At 39.0% G+C, this 19358-nt stretch overlaps 1 protein-coding gene and 1 long non-coding RNA gene across 5 annotated transcripts in view; one reads left to right on the top strand and one right to left on the bottom strand.

Annotated features, from left to right (window-relative positions):
• Positions 1–783: 783 nt before the first annotated feature.
• LOC130162102 (uncharacterized) lies at positions 784–3708 on the bottom strand. The gene is made up of 3 exons (XR_008826231.1): positions 3646–3708; positions 2688–2776; positions 784–915 (listed from the first exon to the last, which is right to left on the bottom strand). It is a non-coding gene; the product is annotated as an uncharacterized LOC130162102 (long non-coding RNA).
• Positions 3709–6120: 2412 nt separating this feature from the next.
• LOC130162214 (KAT8 regulatory NSL complex subunit 1-like) overlaps positions 6121–19358 on the top strand; it is a 30157-nt gene continuing 16919 nt past the window's right edge. For 3 of the 4 annotated variants that reach the window (XM_056365832.1, XM_056365831.1, XM_056365829.1), the window contains exons 1-2: positions 9958–10423; positions 13244–14717. In XM_056365832.1, the coding sequence (XP_056221807.1) occupies positions 13312–14717 (1406 nt within the window). In that variant the 5' untranslated portion in view covers positions 9958–10423; positions 13244–13311. Of the gene's footprint in view, positions 6204–9957; positions 10424–13243; positions 14718–19358 lie in introns of those variants that run through there. The other variant, XM_056365830.1, reaches the window with a different exon arrangement.

Below are 19358 nucleotides of genomic sequence, written 5' to 3'. Positions count from 1 at the left end.
TGAACTGATTAGACTTTGGTGTTCAAAGGTCAAAGGCCATTACTCCAGACAGCAATTGTGACCTAATTTCACACAAACGGTTAATATTTCATATAATCATATAAACAGGGATGTAATCTGAAACTAGTCTGAGTGGTGGAGGGATACAACCACGAAGAGGTGATTCTAGTTTATTTGATCTAACGCTGCAGCCACAAGAAAGAAAGAAAGATGGAGTCTTGGCTTTGAGTATTTCGTTCATCAAATATTCCCAGCGACAAGCTGCAGGAAGCTGATACAGAATACAAATCATGTCAGACAGACTGGAATGAGATGAGTTTAATAACTGTGAATCTGAAGGGGAATCAAAGGGCTGCATCAATATGTTAGAAGGTTAAATGATGATCCTGATGATCCTGAGCCGTCTGTCCCACGATGGCGCCGCCATGCCAACTGTCTCTTAATGGAGTGTTTGACACATAACACGCGTTTGACTCATAACACGGTTCTTGGTGTTTTGGGTTTCCACATGTTAACGACATAACCAGAATAACCAGTTAAGCTCATATGTCCTCCACTATGCTAAACCCAGTAATTACTTAATGTTCCTTTTAAACATTTTAATTTGTCCTTTAATAAACCAGGAAGTAAAGTGGCCAAGTACATTTACTCAAGTACTCTATTTAAGAACAGCTGTATTTCCATTTTATGTTTCTTTATACTTCTACTCCACAACATTTGAGAGGTAAATATTATACTTTTTACTTTACAGATAATTAATACAAAATATAATCAACAAATAAATGATTATTATTTCTTTTATTTTACCAATAAGTGCCATTTAGATTAAAGAAAACCTCATTTACAAGAGAGACCTGGACAAGATAGCAGCCATATAACAGTTATCTGTCCTCTTCATACTGGATGATCTCATTACTGTAACACAGAGAGACAACAGACAATGAGTGGTGTCATCAGCATAATCATTTTCATATTGTGCATCATATTTCATGCATTTCCTTGTAATTATTCAAAGATTGCAGGTTAAAATTAGCTCCATCTTCTCCATCTGCAACATTCAAGTGATAATTAGACAATAATCTAATAAAAAAACACATTTAAGGCCTATATAAGTACTTATTATTGCATAATAAGTACTAATGAGTATAATTTGATACTTTATACGTCTGTACTTGAACTTTCTTTCCTTTATTAGACTTTATTGACTTTGTATAACAAAAACAAGTGTGACACAAAGACATGTAAGAAGAATATGATATATATGTGTGTGTGTGTGTGTGTGTGTGTGTGTGTGTGTGTGTGTGTGTGTGTTTGTGTGTGTGTGTGTGTATAAATATAAATATAATCAACTTATATAAAATATATATATAATATAAATTCCGTTCCATCAACACAAACCCATAAAACTGCATTTTTAATTCTAGCAAAGCTCACAGTGTGTCCAGATAAACCAAACACATCATTCTAAATTACAAGGAAATGCATAAAATGTGATGCACACTGCATATTATTATGCTGATGACACCACTTGTTGTCTGTTGTCTCACTGTGTTGCAGTAATTAGATCATCTGATCGTCACTGAGGAAAAACGACTGGATGAAAATGTCATATCATTAAAGGAAAAGTTTATTTTTCCCATTAAAATGACATTTGAAAATGAATATCATTTTAATATAATAATGCACTGCAGGTACTGAATAATGTGACATATATACCATAAGAGCCATATATAGTGGGGGGAACTGTGACGCTAAAGGGAAGTTTAAAGGAAATATGGCAACAGTTTAGAATTTATAAGCACTAAATATACATTTAATAAATGGTTTATAATACACCCTGGAATAGCTGTAAGCAGATAAAAGTGTTTTGTCCACAACTATAGCTCCTTCTGTAAGTAAAGGCTGCAACAATATAGTAAAACACAGCTGTAATAGTATAAAATCTGTTATGACTCTTACAAATGTCCTTACAACTACGTACATGTGTGTTATAAACCATTTAATATATCTTTGCATGCTGCTAAATAAAGTGTTGCTTTTGGAATATTAGAAATAATACAGTGGCCCATTAGCTGAATGACTCCACAGTCAATTCATCAGAGGCTCAGCCGCAGAGTGATGATGGTGCCGAGTGTGATGTCTCAGCTCCATCTAGTGGGTTTTCACTATAACTACATTTACATATCTCCTTGGTGATTTTAGTGACTTTTAAATATGATTCTTGTATTATGAGGCAAAATTAACACAACAGAGGAGCCACATTCATGTAAATGGAGGTAAACAGGAAGTTCACTCCAGCAGGATTAAAGCTTGACTGAAAGGGAACCTACTCATGATTGGTACATAAGGATGAAGGCCATGAACTCTTGACACCACTCTCATACAAACACACTCTCTAAAGTGTAAATGTGGATGCAAAGAAAGTTAATGGGTGTATGTGGTTTAAGGAATGAGCAGAAAAATGAAGATGAGGTTTCAGAAAGGACAATAATGAGCCAAGGAGACAGAAAAGAAGAAGAGAAATCAAAGAGGAAAAACTTCAGATGTGCTATAAAAAAAACAGATTGAGCTATTATTAGTGAAGCTACATATAGCGCTGGAAATGGACGTTCTTGTGACCTGAGGACCTGCCTGAACATCAGCATACATCAATAATGCAGTGAGGACAAATCCAGTCCAGGACTTACTGTATTTTCATTGTGGTCCTGGACGTAGGAGTCCAGTTGCCTCAGTGACATCATACTCACATCAGCTCCATGCATCACATACAATGTATCTAACAAGCAATACAATGGACAATAAAATAAAATCACACACATATATGACTAGACTTCTGAGTTTCCCATAAGCCACAGTTGAACTTTCTCTCTAAATAATAATGTTTTTAATATACAACAGTCACCAGTTCCAGTTTCTTGCAGCACATAAACTAAAGGAACAACTGTCCATGTTAGTGTTGAACCAAGCGCAAGTCAGCAGCACTGTCTCTGCTCTGATGAGCATGAGTTTCTCCAATGCTACCAAACTGGTCTGAGAGATCCTCAGGGCCTCTGTTGTTAGTGATATGAACCACACTGAGTTGTCGTTGTGTGGCTCCATCCTTCAAAGGTAACCACCCGAGGTGTTTTGCCAATGTGCGTTCAACACAACTCTGACTGACTTGTTCTGAGAGATCTGAAGTGTTTACCTCAAACCTTTAAACCACAAACAGACTGGACAGTCAGTCAGACATCAGTCGTAAATGAGCTTTTCTTGCCAACAGCCTGGTTTAATGTCCTTCTCTCTCCACTCAAACTGTCTGACAAACATCCTAAATATCTAACAGGAGGTTTGGCAGGTGAAATAAGACAATACCAGTGGAACATAGTTTACTCGGCACAGGTTTTCATCTGCATAAAATATATTTCCATTTTGGCCACCAGCCATTTTTGGAAAGGTGCAGAGTAACAACAAGAAACTCTGAATTCTTTTCAAAGGAAAGATGCTGATTTATTCTATGGCCTCATGCTACAACAATAAATCTTCTGATCCACAACATGAAAGCTTTTACTTTGCAGATTAAAACTTTACATACAAAACATTAAGTAATTTTATTGAATGCAATATCATAGATTAAATTACCAAACAAATTAAAATTGTCCTTACCTACTTTTACGTATGTAAAGCATTTAAATACTTCCTCCACCTCTGTCTGTCTTGCACGACCTGCAGTAGTTAAATAGGAAGTGATGGATGAATCAGATCGATTACAATGTATGCATTAAAGACAGTGCAACTAAGTACATTTACTCAAATAAGTAAAGACAAATTTGAGGGATTTGAGCATTTTCTTTTCATACCACTTTCTAATTCTACTCCACATCAATATTGTACTTTTCTTTTCTTTTACTACATTTGGTTGACAGTTTTAGTTACTTTAGTAATTCAGATTTATGCAAACAAAACATATGAAGAGTTAATAACATAGGATGATGCTTGGTTATAAATTGTGACAAACATGTTAGAAAATTAACTAATTCAATCAACATTTAAGCAGATTTTCATGCAAAAACACCAAACATATCATGATTGCAGCTTCTCATATGTGAAGATTTGTTGCTGTTCCTTTTAATAATTTCAATTATTTTCAATCATTTTTAATAATTCTGAGGTTTGGTCCATTGGTTGTGAAGATGTCTCTTTTAGCTCTGCATTGTGATGAGCGTTTCTCACTATTTTCATTATTTTTTTTTTTTTACAAACATTCAATCAAATGATGGAGAAAATAATCAGCTGATTAATATATAATGAAAATAATCATCAATTGCAGTCATACTCAAAATAATTTGAAACTATGTCCACTTGTAAAATACGGCTTTTACATTAATGCATGATTAATACGAATCTAATAATTTAAAATGTAATAGTATAACAGTCACAGAGGCCATTTGTCTGCACTGAGTATTTGTAATACTTTCAGTTCAATTGCCTGATTATACCTGCATACTTACTGGTAGTTAAGTATTTTTACAGCGTAGTATTAGTACTTTTACCTTAGTAAGTATTTGAATTCTTCCTCCAGCCCGATGAAGGATAATGTATTAATTAGAATACAGTCAAATCGAATGGTTGAGCTGTTACTCCTACATTTCCAGTATGTGTTTGTAAAAATTTGCACTCTAAATGTAGAAAAACTATCTTTCTCATTCAGGCCTGTGTTGCTGTGCTGAAATGGACATGGGACACCAGTCACTTTCATTTTGTATTTGACAGTGTATGTGGCTGAGGGAGGTCAGACTGACACTAAATGGAGAAATATTCAGTCACTCCTTGGGAAACTCTCAGGGCCTTTCTGTAACTGCCCACTGCAAAGCTATACCCTGGATATCAATACAACTATCCCAGTGCTGCCCCACTCACTTATATTTCCATCCACCCTCAACCTCTTGCCAGCTCCAGCCTAAACTCCACTCTTCTTAGTGACATGCTGCCCAACCTGGCCAGACTCCTATTTCTGGGGGGTCAAATTGAGAGACCCAGACTGTTCAAACCTGTTTCCACTAGCAGAATCTGTTTAGCATTAGATGCAAAGAATAAGATCAAATGAAATATATTGATTCAACTCGTTTGAAGCCATCGGCGTTATCTACTTGTGATTTGTAATGTGCTGTGAAAATCTGCGGCTCATTTCTGAGTAAAGTCCCAAAGGCAAAGCGTTAAAAATATTAGATATTGTAGTTACTTTGAGTGAACATACATCAGGCTGGGTGTGAGTAGCTAGCATGCGAGTGGTGTAAATAACAGTCTTTTAATGGCACAGTAAACACAGTTATTTATAAATGACGGGGAGGTTGTGAGACTCAAGAAAACGTTTCCAAACAAAAACAATATTTTTTGATAATGAAGTTTCGTGCTATGAACTTTCGTCCACATTTCCGCTGTACGGGCATTTGCGAAGACTGACAGCTGTGCGAGCCAATAGAAAGCCTGGATTTGAAGCGTCGACCAATGGCAACGTGAGCGGAGGGTTGTTATCAAGTCGTAAACGGTTAGTAACAGGACAAGCAGGTAAGTAAGATTTTGTCTTGTTATTTTCTCTAAAATTAACAAACGCTCCGCTTGTCAGGAAAAAATATTCATTTGGTTAAACCTTCGGCTGTTTGACGTGAGCAGGCTGGATTTTTTTAGTACACTTTTATGCCAAACGTGCAAAATAAACGGTAGTCATTGAGAACTCACTGTGGGATCGGGAAGCAAAGAAGCTAACGAGCGTTAGCTTAGCCTGCTAGCGGCACCAGCCTCGCTAACGTTAGCCTCTGAACTAGCGTGTAGAGAAAGTACTCTTAATTCTATCACTTAAATCACTGGCAGCACATTCTTTACAGTATAATCAACAAAGAAGTCCCTTTCATAACTTACTTTTAAATTTCTAAGCTCGGTGTTGACGTTATTCAACGTTTAAAACTTTTTCATTATAAATTTTCAATGATAGGTTACGTTAGCCAGCTAGCGTTAGCATGCCAGCTGGACGTAAAAAAACCCTGGAGACTCACAACTTTATTTACTGAGCGTGACTCTGTGTTGAATTGTTTAAGAAGGTTTCAACTAACGTCTCACTATTCTATCTCTTTTTATCAATAGGTGTCATGCTATTTCCTCGTGTGATAACTGGAATTATGGCCCCTTGGATTATTGAATGGAGAATTGCAACAATGGAGATAAAGGTATTCCTAAACAATAATAATTATTATTTAGTTTTTATTTTTCTGTGCTGCTTCTGGCTGCTCCTAGGGGCGATGCTCTCAACCGACCCTCACCTGTGGTCAGTAGCTCTGAAAAAAAGGATGATATGGTGGATACAAGTGGCCAAAATTAGTTGCCTTTTTTCGGGTTGACCCCTAGAGGAAAAACTGCTCTTTTGCCTGGGAAGGAGCTATTTCAACAGTGGAGTTAAAGGTATTCCTAAATGATAATAATAATAATTTAGGTTTTATTTTGTGTTTCTGGTTGAGCGTAAGAGTGATGTTCTCAACCAGTGCTCACCTGTGTCCATGGGATAATATTCTGGATACTAAGTGAGTTGCCCCAAAAGGAATAGCAGCTCTTTTGCTTGGGATGGAGCCACATGAGATGCATAACCACTGGATACATCCCTGAGGAGGTATTTCAGACACTGGGGAGACCCAAAACATGCCAGATGGATTACATATCCCAGGAAGTGTGGGAATGCCTCTGAATCCCCCAGGAGGAGCCCAAGGATGTGGCTTGGGGGCTGGAGGTTTAGGCAACTTTGCATAACCTGTTGCCACTGTGCCATGGAGCAATATGAGAAGATGGATGGACAGATGTTTTTACCAAGTACCTGTTTGGAGGATGACTGCAGCACATTGGATAACTATCAGACGTCAGCAATATGATCCTAAACATTTGCTTTTATGTAGATATAAATTTTTAGGGCAGATGGATTGGCAGTTGCTCTTTCTCATTCACGCATGCATATAAACACATAGATAATTACTAATTTATTATGCATTTCCACTATAGTAAGCTGATAATGCACAGTGGTCATGCAGGACCTGTAGGAAGTAAGTGACACGCATTCATTTGCATTACTTAACAGTAAAAGCGGTGTACAACACTGCAAGTTACATGCATTGGCTGATGAGACGTACTGAACCCATGTAAATGCTATTACTACTTACATTACCCTCTTCTGCTTAATACCAGGCTTAAATTTAATAATGCATAACTTTATTATAAACATTTATGTGGTATTACTCATCAGAGGATGTAGCCCAGCATTGTAAACATCCATTGAGCAACAAGTCATTTCTGGGAATATCAAGATTTTCCCAGAAAATCTTGTTTATTTAAAAGTCATATTAGATAAACTAAATAAGCATGATAAACCATAGTCCCTAAAGCAAAAGTATAAATAGATGAGTTACTGTTGAAATTTAAACCTCAACCAAAATATAAAAAGAGATATCAGTACTGTAGACATTGTGAAATGATCTTTGTGGGGTGCAACACCAAAACAGTCCCGTAATAATAACTTATCTAAAATTATATTTTAATTTAAAAGCGAAAGGAAAGTTAGACCCAATTATTTCTATTGCACAAGTACTTATATTGTACAACACCTTTACAATGTCACATGCTTTAATTACTCTAAGTGCCAAAAATACTGATCAACTGAACAGAACAAAACATCAAAGAACTGAAGACGTTACAACTGTGGAGATGATACAACAGTGTCACATGTAGTATTGGGCAAAAAATTTATTGAATTCTTCACCTTAATTTGAAACTACATGCTTTTCAAGTTTAAGGGATTAATTATCAGCCAATGCATACAAGCCACAATAGCTAAATGATAACACAAGACCTCACGCATACACAGATAAATGCCAAGTCCTATTTCTTGTAGTCAAGATTACATGTGATGGACACATTGTAAAGCAATGGAATGCAATGCAATACAAAAGCCAAGGAACAATATTGCATTTTAAAGGTGGGTCAGAACCTCAGTAGCTCAAATTTGTAATGTGGGTAACTTACTATTTGATCTGGTACTACCCAATTTAAAATTAAAACAATATCATTTATAATTTTTGACTATCTTTTAATATAAAATGTTTGTACAGATGCTTTTGTAGACATGTAACATATAACAACACCCAGCCTTATTTAAAGTTTGTATGTACAGTTTGGTTGAGAAATCTACTCCTAAAACTCTTAAGGCTGCAGTTTGTGCTGTTGTAATAATACATTGTTAGTTATTATATTTTCTTAATCCATTACAACACAGAGATCTAGCTACAGCCTCAAATCACCAATCACAAACCTCTGACACACACAAAAAAAACAACCTTTAAATGCTAATGTATTTAATCGCATTATATTGTTGTCTTTGCTTATGTCCACCTGTAGTTTCAGGGATGACGTTATGTAACAGAGTCAGTTATACAGGACTCTGTTACACGTAGATGTGGAAGGTTTTGTTTTCCCCCGTGTTTCCAAACAGCATATGCTTTTGTATTATATTTAGATTATGGCTGCATTTAACAATCATGTGGGAAAGAGCTCCTTCAAGTGGCCACTTGCTGCACCTTCACAACAGTTGCTGTAGTGGTGGGCGATCTATTTCCTGTAAAAAAGTGACATGAGAGACAGGCAGTCTCAACTGGGCTCAGTCCTCCCAAAGGGGTGATCTCTCCTGTAACAACTAATAGAAATAGGAAACATAGTGAATCATAGTCGTTCTGCAGTGTTCACCAAATTAATTTAGCCTCCAAGCTCTGTTGGCTAGCACTAGCAACACTGTTTGCCAGACAGCCCACAACATACAAACAAAATTATAACTAATGTTACTGTTGATAGCAGGCCAGAAAATATTTAAGACCTGTGTGAATTAAGACTTTTTTTTTTTAATATACCTTCTAAGGCTGAACTGAATTCAGTGTTTTGAAAAAACCTTTCAAGACAAGCACATACCTGGATTTAAAGGAGCTTATCAGGAAATTAAATAGTAACAATTTTGAATAGAAATATTAATATTAACTCTTATTTCTCTTATTTGTATGACTCAGTTCAGTAAACACCGCATGTTTGTGTTTTTGACTGTTGGTCAGACAACAAACACATGTTCACTCAGACTTCGGGGAATAATGTACTATTTAATAATACTGCCTTTAACAAGGTTTCCTGTGTGTTAGTTACCTGACACAGAAGAAAATATAATATAATATAAATCAATATAGTTGAGTTATTAAAACTACATTTTGACACAACTGCCCCCTACAAATTAGGTGTCCTAAAAATTCCTAACAAATTTGTTAACAAATAATGTAAATATAGCTGCCTGATTGGCGTTCCAGTCATCATTATATCAATAGGAATTATTGTTATATTCTGCTGGAAATAAGATGAAACTTAATTGATCCCCACAGGGTAAATTCACTTGTTACAGCAGCTCAGAAGTAGAAGAAAATTAGTCATTGACTGATCAATAATGTGATATAACAAATATTTTTACTTAATTTAGTCCTTACTGGTTATCTATTATATTTACATACTTTGGATGGTATGAGGGAGAAATAAGTATTAGATTACATTCTGCCTGGTGCTAAAAAAGGCCTTTAAAAGTCATAAATTTAACCTGCAGAATTCCTTTAAACAGCATCAGCAGTGTTTCCAGTTGAACTACCAGCATTACCTTTATAAAAGTCTGTTCTTAACAAGTGCAGAATTGAGATCGCCTTGTGTTTTGGAAGACAATGCCCTCCTGTGGTATCTTCTTTTGAGCTTTTTGCCGTTTCTTATCTGCCCTTTACTCTAGTGGTGAGTATGAGAAATGTCTCCCGCCTACCAGCAAGCAACACACACACGCACGCGCACGCACACACACACACACACACACACACACACACACACACACACACACACACACACACACACACACAGAGCACTTCTATGTTTGTCAGACTCAAATCCGAGGGAGCGGAGCTAGCCGCCATTTTCTAAGCGTCTCTCCCTAAAACGAGAGAAAAAGCCCCGCGACAAACTGCCATCTGGATTACCTTTTGCTTACTGAGAATCGGAATTTTTGGTAAAGGATTGCCGTGAAATCGCCTACATTTGAAGTAATTTGGAGTAGAAAGGACTGTTTCACGGCCTTGCCTTATATTCGCTGTAGCGGCGAGGCGAGCTAGCTGGCGAGCAAGGTGTAGATCGTTGATTCGCCCATTGCCTGAATCCGGAACGAACCCGAGCGGCTCTGTCAACCGGGCCCCTTTCGGCAATCTGGCTGCATTTTTGGATTAATTAATGGCAGAGTGATCGAATCGAGCCGCGTTTTTGTGTTAGCACCCTTGTTTTTTTCCACCAAAACTGCAGGGGATTGTTGCCGAAATTCCCTCGGATAGTGCAACCTCGTCACGTGGTAGGTTCCTCCTTTTTCTTTGTTAGCGAGCTAGCTAGACTGGCAAGGTCTACTCCCAACTTCTCCGCTTTAGACGTATCTGCATTAACGCTATGTACTATTTCCATTAACTACCAGCTTGTATGCTCAAGTAAATAGATTTACATTTGTTTACAACAACAGACTGCCTCTATTTATTTCCACAGTCTAATTGCAATGCACACCATGTCTCCACTTTGCATTAGGTCTTAAAGCGTTGTTTAAAATAAGTTGTGATCCATAACCAGTGAAGGTGTCATGTCATTGTGGCCAAAATATTAACGTTTACGATATTACAGAGCCGGGGCTTAACTCTCACGTTAGTGCATGTGTTTCCATGGCTTTTAACGTACAATATATATTACTCTGGGCGTTATTGACTTAAAACTATCACTGAGGAAGGTGAGCGTATGTTACGTAGCAAGTGACTAAAATGTTTACTTGCCTAACGAGATTTGCGTAAAGCCGAAAGGCGACTTTCCGCAGGAAAGAAAACAAAAAATCGTTAAGCCGCTATATTGAAACGAAAGGTACAAAATGAGACATAATGTGAGGAGGGTAGGTAGCGTTTCACTGCAGTTGGCTTATGAGACCCGCACGCTAGCTTTCGAGCAGGTTGTGTTTCTTGCATCAGCAGCTTTCCTCAGCTAACGTTAGCCAGAAGTGAAGCGCATTAATTTGCACGCAGTGTACAAAGTGACCGGGTTTATCCAGATATTTATCTTTCAGTTCTTGGGAGTTTAGTACACGTCGTGATCGGTTTGCTGTTTTTTTTTTCTGGTACGGCTCAATGCTACAAACACTCATCTTGTCTGTCTTTCTGCTGAAGCTGTTGAGATTTCAAGATTATGAAATAACGTAATTACACTTGAACGCACCAAGAGCAGAAGCGCCAGTTTGTAATATTTACAAATGTTTTTGTAAACACCAGGAAGACATTTTGGTGATTACGTTATGGTTGGCTAACGTTTGATGTGGACATTTTTGACGCATCTCTATTTAGGCAGTTTACCGGTATTCTGTTATTTTAATGGATGTGAGTCATAGTTATGAAATTACTAACGTTAGTTAATGAATTTCCTCCCCTATAGCATGAACACGCTCGGTGTGTTTGGAGCGGAATGGGCGGCTTTAGGTATATGAATTGCATTGCATAATCTGCTTCGGAAATACCAACATGGCGTAGTGCGCGCTGACTAGAAACTGCGGTGAAATACTGAGCCCCCATTCATCTGACCCTGCAGACGATACGTGGAGATGCAGCTCGCTTTTATCTCGTGTTTTTTGAAGGGAGGCTTTTTTAAAAAGAAAAAAAGTTAAATGTGGATATACTTGCAATCGGTGTGAATGGCAGGAAACAACACTCTTATCTTAATCACGTCATTATCATTCTCCTTACATATTTAATTTGAATATTTTCCTGGCAATATTATTTGGGAAATTGGGAAGGTCTAATAGGTTCAGCTGAAATTGACACAGGAACCTTGTCAGTATGACATCATGTGCTTTGGACTAATGCTGGGGCCTAAATCCACCTACTTACACTGCCTGTGTGGAACCCTGCTGCACACTGATTTACCAGGGCACATGTAGGGCAGTGGGGTTTGGACAATTTGCATCAGCTTTTCCTGTTTCTTGCCTCATCAGAAATTAATTCCAGTGCTTATTCTTTAAAGAGGAGCCTTGTAAGTAAATGACAATGAAGGCTTGTTCACACATGCATTGGTGTTGTGGGAATTATTTATTGGCCTGGGATTCCGCTCAGATGTCTGTTGTTATCCTATGTATATTGTCAGTGTCCCATTCCCCAAGGTCAGGGCATATCAGTAATTTTTTTAATATTTATTTAAATGCAGCAAAAAAGCTCCTCTGCAGAGAAATACATTATTGTTATTACAATGAGTTAGATTACATTTTCTGAAATGTTGCAAAAGCTAAGGAAATGGTCAGAAATAAATGAGCACATTCAATCTTAAGAGATGTTCCTTTCATTCACCTGGAGTGTTTTTCCCAGTTGCTTTGTAGGATCATTTTTAGCAACACTCGCAGCCAGCAGGTCAGCAAAATGTCAATGAGTCACCCGTTCATTTGATTAGGCCTTTAACTAGATTAGTTGTAGACATTCACTTGGTTTGTGTTCGACTCAGTATGTTGGACTTGTTATTAAGCAGTGGTATTAGTGCATTTGTACTGATTATATTTGGTGCCAAATGTTTGAGGAATGGTACTTTCTTTTTAGGTGGTGGTTAGTAGTTTTCCACTGACTCCAAAGGCTCACAGAACCTGTAGTGCAAGTAGTTCAGTTGTATCCTTATTGTATGTAGGTAGAGCATACCTTCATGTTACTTAACACTTAAGAAATACTATTTAATATGGAAAATTATGTAAAAACATTTTAGTATTTTACTGATATTAAAGCATGTTTTTGAGTTCTTTGAACTGTTGTATTTTTTATACATTTCCCCAAAACATAATGTTCTGATTAATCATGAGCGCACTAATGTCAGTCAAACTTTTGCAGAGCTACTGGTTTCAGTGTTAAGAGTATTTAAACATGATTTTGGTCGTGTTTGTGTATGTTTGTTTACACTGTGTGGTTTTAGGTCCATAGCTGTACAAGGTTGTTAATGTTCCCTGTGAATTGTTGATAGGAAAATATCTCCACCCAACACCCTCCTAAATCAACAAAGATCAGAATTTGATTAGGTAAAATTTGAATTTTCTTAATTTCATTAGACTTGTGCGTTTAACTCTATTTCTTGTCTCCCCTCTCTTTGTGTCCTTATTTTTTGTTCTATCCAGGCTGTCCTCAGGTGGGGCAGTAAGCGGGTGGTGTGGAGCAGGCCGCGGTGCCCGTCCCTCTGCACTGCATGGCTGCGATGGCGCCCGCTCTCACCGACGCCCCAGCCGAAGCTCACCACATCCGCTTCAAACTGGCTGCCCCATCCTCAAGTCTCTCACCGGCCAGTGCAGAGAACAACGGTAACGCCAGCAACATCCTCATCCATAGCAGCGGCTCCGCTAAGTGCAAGTCCGCCTCTGAAGAGTGCCCTCTTGACTTTTGTGGCGGCGACCAGGAACAGCAGCAACAGCAGCCCCAAGCCGACTCTGTGGCCCAGGCCTCGGCCCTGGGCAAGCTCCAGCCACTGGTGGCTTCTTACCTATGCTCTGATGTGACACCTGTCCCTTCAACTAAGGAGTCAATCAAGCTGCAAGGAGTCCTCATCAAACAGTCTGTGTTGAAAAGCCACAGAATTCTGCCCAGTTCCCTGCTCAACGGCGGAGGAGACTTCCTGTTGAGGAAGAGGCAGGCGATTGAACTCTCTGGCGGCCAGCTCAAAAGCCTCATGAGTGGCAGCACCAACGGAGGTGGCCAGCCCATGGCACCTGTCAATGGCCTGGCCAAAAAGTTGGCCACTATGTCTGGCTCTGGCTGTGTAGTGGCAGTGAATGGTGACAAGCCCTCTGCCACCACAGACTCTCAGTCGCAGAACCTGCCCTTGGACTCTGAGACCTTGACAGCTACCTTATCAGGGCATATCCCGGTGAAAGGAACCCTTAAACAGAAGCATTCCTCTGGGGTTTCTCAAAATACTGATGGAAAAAACCTTGAACCGCCAGTGCTTCAGTCTGCTGCACTTTCCCCCTTTACCCATGACAGCCCCAACCCCAATGAACAAGTAAATTTAGAGGAGGCTGATTCACACACGCCTACCAGTCAGCCACAGGGCTCTGATAGGGAGAAACCAGGTAGCAGCCAGCAGGGCTCTCCACCATGCACACCTGCACCACAGCCTCCTCTACCCTGTAGTTCTTCCTCGGACAGCCTTGATGCTCATGTCAGGGAGCGCACCCTTCTCAACAGCAGCCGCCAAGCTGAGATCGAAAGCCGGCTAAGGCGCCTGCGCAAACGTCTTCAGGTGGTACAGGCCAAACAGGTGGAGCGGCACATTCAACAGCAGCTGGGTGGGTTCTTGGACTCCGCTCTCAACCGGCTACTGTCTGGTAACCGCAAATCGGAGACAGCAACCCCCACAGCTACATGGAGGAGTGGCCGCCACTCTTCCTCAAACAACAGAGATGGCCTCGGTCGCTTCCTGAAAAGTGGCTCGATGCCCTTGGAACTGGAGAGGCTGTATCTGAGCGGATCAGCCAACCTTCATTCAGCAGAAAGCGCCTTTGACTCAGACGTAACAGAAAGTAGCTCTGGAGGGGACTCTGACCTGGAGGAGGAGGAGCTGGCCAGAGTGGACATTGAGCAGCGACATGTCAAAATGTAAGTAAAAATGTCCCCACTCACTGACACATCAGGCTTATTTAGAGCTGTACATATCTGCAGCACTGCACAATAATTCACTGTTAAAGCTGAAGTTGAATATTGAAAGCAGTATTTTTATGAAATGATTCATTAATAGTTGACTACATAGTTCTGTTACACTTGCCTCATACTCGAGTATCTCACATTACTCTTTTCAACTGCCCTGTGAAAGTCCCTGTATCTCTGGGCCCTGCAATATGCTGCTCAGACCTAGCAGGTGGTGATGACAATTATAACTGCCTGGTCTGCCTTAGTAGTGGTTGGGTCAAACTCCAGGGAGGGGTAGAGATACCATTTGCCCAGAGAGCGAGTATAGTTGTGTGGGCGCTATCATCCTGTGGAGAATGCTCAGGCTCGAACGGACTGAAAGTAAAAAGCTCTCTCGTCACACAGTGCTTCCTCCTGAGAGGGCCAAGGCTGAAACTGAACGTTCTGTTTATCTGCAGAGCGAACAAGTGAGCGCCCACGGAGCCAGTGAATGTTTTGATTTAAACTGAAACCAAGAGGTATCATAGAGTTGGGGGTGATGGTGGTTTTTCAGAAGGTGCGAGTTTTTATGTTTTTTTTTTTACACACTGCCTGTTGTGATGTCAGGTTGATCTCAGCAGGAGCCTGCAAATTTATTCCATGGGAAGTTCACATCAGAGTACACATTTCTGTGTCATTAGTGTTTGGAAAGAGGCAAAAAAAATACAGCAGGTGGGTCAGCAGCGTTAATGGACTAACTGACCTGTGTAGGATTGGGTAGATTATTAACGAAGTAGCTAAGAACACTGATTTTCTTATCCTGTACTGTGCTGACTTTAGACCTTTGACCTAAATATCTTCATAACTGGAACAACAGGAAGTGTCTGTGTGTGTCTCTTTGTGTTGCAAGCATGATTCAAAAGTAGCAAAAAATGCTTGTAATGTTATATTTTAATACTTTATCTTCTCCGTTTTAAGGTCAAAGGAGGCATTAGAGCACTTAAAGCACGTCATTTTCAAGGGGAAGGGACAGTTACATTTATGTGGTCTGAGTGAGTAGGAAGAGTGAGAGAGATTGATAAGTGATAATGAGTAGTTTATGTAAACACCGGTTTCAGACAAAGAATTCTTTTGGGTTGGTAAATTCCCACTGTGCCTATTATATCAGATCTTTAGCTCTTAAAAACCAAACTCTACAATTTTGTTCTGTTAAACTTTGTTAAACTATAAATATGTTAAACTAGGAAATGACAATTAAAAAAAGTTGAGTGTTTTTGTATTCAGAAAACGACCGTCCATAATATAACGCGAAGAAGTAAATATGTTGATAGTGAGGGTGAAAGCTGTAATCAGGAAGTTTGTTAGAAAGGGAATTTGATCATGGAAGAGAAAAGTAGGCCTGAAATTTCCTTTTTTTCTAATTCAATTTCATGTACATTTTACTTGATTCCTGAGTCATAAATTTACACATGGAAGTAATTAAGTCCTATACTAGCATTTCTCTTATTTACTATAAGTAAGACTTTATGTTTGGGATGTACAAAAGTAATCACAAGTTGATTTAACATTTGCATTCACATCAATCAATCTTTTTCAACAATTTTTTTATTATGGAATCAGTTGATCAATTATTTAAGTTGTTATTTGTTAAGTGATTTATTGTTACGAGAGTGAAAAAGAGACATATCTTGACTCTCAAGGTGTTCATGAGAGGGGTACTGATAGATAGTTCAGCATAAGATTTGACTCTTTTACATAGCAGAGAATATCTGTCATATATTATCAAGATGTGCATTTTTTACATACCCAAAGTAATTGTTTCTATTCTCTCATTATATTCATGCTCTAATTAATAGATAAATGGCTCTGGTTGGTTGCAGATGCCAAGTGGACCAATCATATTTCTTGCAGTCTCTAAACAGCTGATGTAGTACAACTTACTTTGTGTAGTTACATTCTTGAGGAAGCGCCTGCAAGAGAATGAGATTATTCAGATTATACGGTATGGGCATGGCAGCTAAGTCTGTACAATGGTAACATGATTCCTTCCTCACTATTTACAGTCACTGCTGCTTTTTTTTTTTTTATAAATCTTGAACAATCACTCTCTAACATTTTTAAACAACCAAGCAAAGTTCTTGGTAGCAAACAAATTTTTCCTCATTTGCTTCAATCTGAGCTGCAGTTAATCTTTGTTATAGAAAACATGACGCATCTTGTTCCTGCTTTACCATGAAAACCTTCCATTGGCCAACCATTGTAAATGTTTTTTTTTCTTTTCAGTGAAGCAACTCCAGCTTCTTGCAACTGTCACTGTTGTTAGCAACTACAAACTTATCAGCATGTAAAAATAAGATTCCATAAATGTAATGACAGTTTTTATTGCTTTTTTGTCAGTGGATCAGTATTATGTCGTAATGATGTGTGTTCATTGACTACAGCTTTGCTATCATGTTCATTAACTATCTCCCTTGTTTCTTCTTTCATCTCTTGAAAGTAAAAGTCAGCCAGACCAGTTGTACTACAGTTAGGGATGGGAACTGATAAGATTTTATTGATACCAATGCCATTATCGATTGTGCTTATCCATCCGATTCTTTATCCATTCCTTTATCAATTCTGTGGATTTTGTGTGTGGGGAAAAATAGTAGGCCTTTACAGGTTTTCAGTGTCAACAACACAAATTTTATTATGAGTCTCTGAACACTGAACAAGATAGATAACTGCTCTGTAGTTGTTCAATCCCTCGAGGAGGGGGTGCTGTCTGCCTCTTTAGGTCTGCCTTGTATTCATTTACAACAACAACAAAAAAATGCTCTCGGACGTGAGCCGGCTCCCATCGTTCTCATAAAAGAGCTGTCTCGTTCGTGACCAACACATCACTAATACGTAACTTCACTACTCTGCTGAGACTGAGCGTCATTTTGTGTGAAATTAAGCCACACTTACTCGACTCCTCGACTGCCTTTCGCGAAAATGTGCGTCATTGTTTTGAAATGCACGCGGATCTAAGTGGAAGGCACCAAAAAGGGAATCGTTAAGCATAAAGGCAAATTATGTCGATGGATCGAACCAGTTGGAACTGCTTCTCAACTAGAAGCGGTTCTTGATTCCCATCCCTAACTACAGTAGGGATGTACCACAGTATGTATGGTTAAATGAAATGCAGATGTAGTTAATAATTGTAATGCAGTAGGTGATTTTGGCCTCTGTTTGTGTATATAGCTTCCCTAAATGTTCTTCAGTTATAACACCACACAAAAGAGTAATGTGTGTAGTTGTCAAGGGAAAAATCACTGATTAATTAGTTACTGCTTTAGATAACAGCCCACTGAAGCAAATATGGAGATGTTGCCTTCCCTGCAGAAGTTGTGAAACAAACAAATGTTATTTTTCACTCATAAAAATAACCCAGACCTGAGAGCACTTCACAACTAGTTCAGTCATGTTTTATAAGGCCCTCTATTTCTTACTACACAATATAGCAAAATTATGTAATTTGAGCATAACAAAACAGGCTCCGAGAGCCAAGTTAATTTGCTCAGATGTTCCATATATGATAGTTTTTGTGTTGCTGTCAGAAAAGCATCCATCCTTTTATAGTTTTGCGTGTGTTTGCCAAGCGGTTGTACATGTAAGCGTAGTAATTATATGTACGCTGAGTGAAGGCTGCCTTTAGAAATTTAAAACTGTCCATCTGTAATGCCTTCATAAGCAGCCGTGTGATGCACATTGTATAGTCAGCACAGCATCCCACAGCAACTTGAAAACTGGTTCTCAGCTCCCAACCCTGCAGAGGAGAAACCATAGCTCATTGTGAACATGTTAATCTTCCAGGAAGTAGGGTGTACGTGTGTGTATGTATAACCATAATGTCACAACTGACATTTTGTCTCAGTTACCAATTAATGGCTTACAGCACTACACCAGTCAACACTACAGACAATGTAACGTCTTCTTCAGGCAGCAGCACCTCAATTATTTAACGTCAGCTGAGTTGACAGCAGTGTGGAAAATAACCTATTTGGGCTGTTTGTTTGGATGCAGTGCATTGCTTACAACTAATCCTGTCATCCCTGTCTATACTGTAGACGTGGTTTCCCGTATCTTAGAGGATTGGGGGCCAGCCAACATCTGTTGCTTTGCTTATGCTGCAGGGCCTTTCTGCTCCAGCCAGTTTGTCTGTCTGTGAATGTGACGTCCACAATGGCCTCTACCCAGGGTGTGGGTGCTGCTAGCTCCAGAAATGAATGTTAATACCAATCTTGTTTTTATACTAGCTGCAAAAGGACTTAGACAGCAGATGCATGAGAACTACATATTCACAGGAAGTGTTATTTAGGCATGTTACATGGAGCACGGGTTGTTCTGTGTTGAGAAAAGAGTGGGCACAGCTTCTTGTTTCTGAGGCAACAATAATGCTCATCAGGAAATCTCAGATCTTATGTAATGGCTCATGGACAGAACAATGAAAATGTCTGAAATTTAGTTGTCTGACCGGGAATGAAAGGCACCTAGGTTTGCAGGAGTGTTGTCTGCAAGATGATAAAGCTACAGATAGTACACGAGTACATGTTGCTTGTGTGATCTTTATGCAATAGGACAGTTAAAATGCCTGTCTGCCTGCTGCTC

The sequence above is a fragment of the Seriola aureovittata genome, chromosome 21 (assembly GCF_021018895.1).
Source record: "Seriola aureovittata isolate HTS-2021-v1 ecotype China chromosome 21, ASM2101889v1, whole genome shotgun sequence".
In the NCBI taxonomy this organism is placed as follows: domain Eukaryota; kingdom Metazoa; phylum Chordata; class Actinopteri; order Carangiformes; family Carangidae; genus Seriola; species Seriola aureovittata.
Note: the sequence above shows the minus strand (reverse complement) of the source record. Positions and strands in the feature narration are given on the sequence as shown.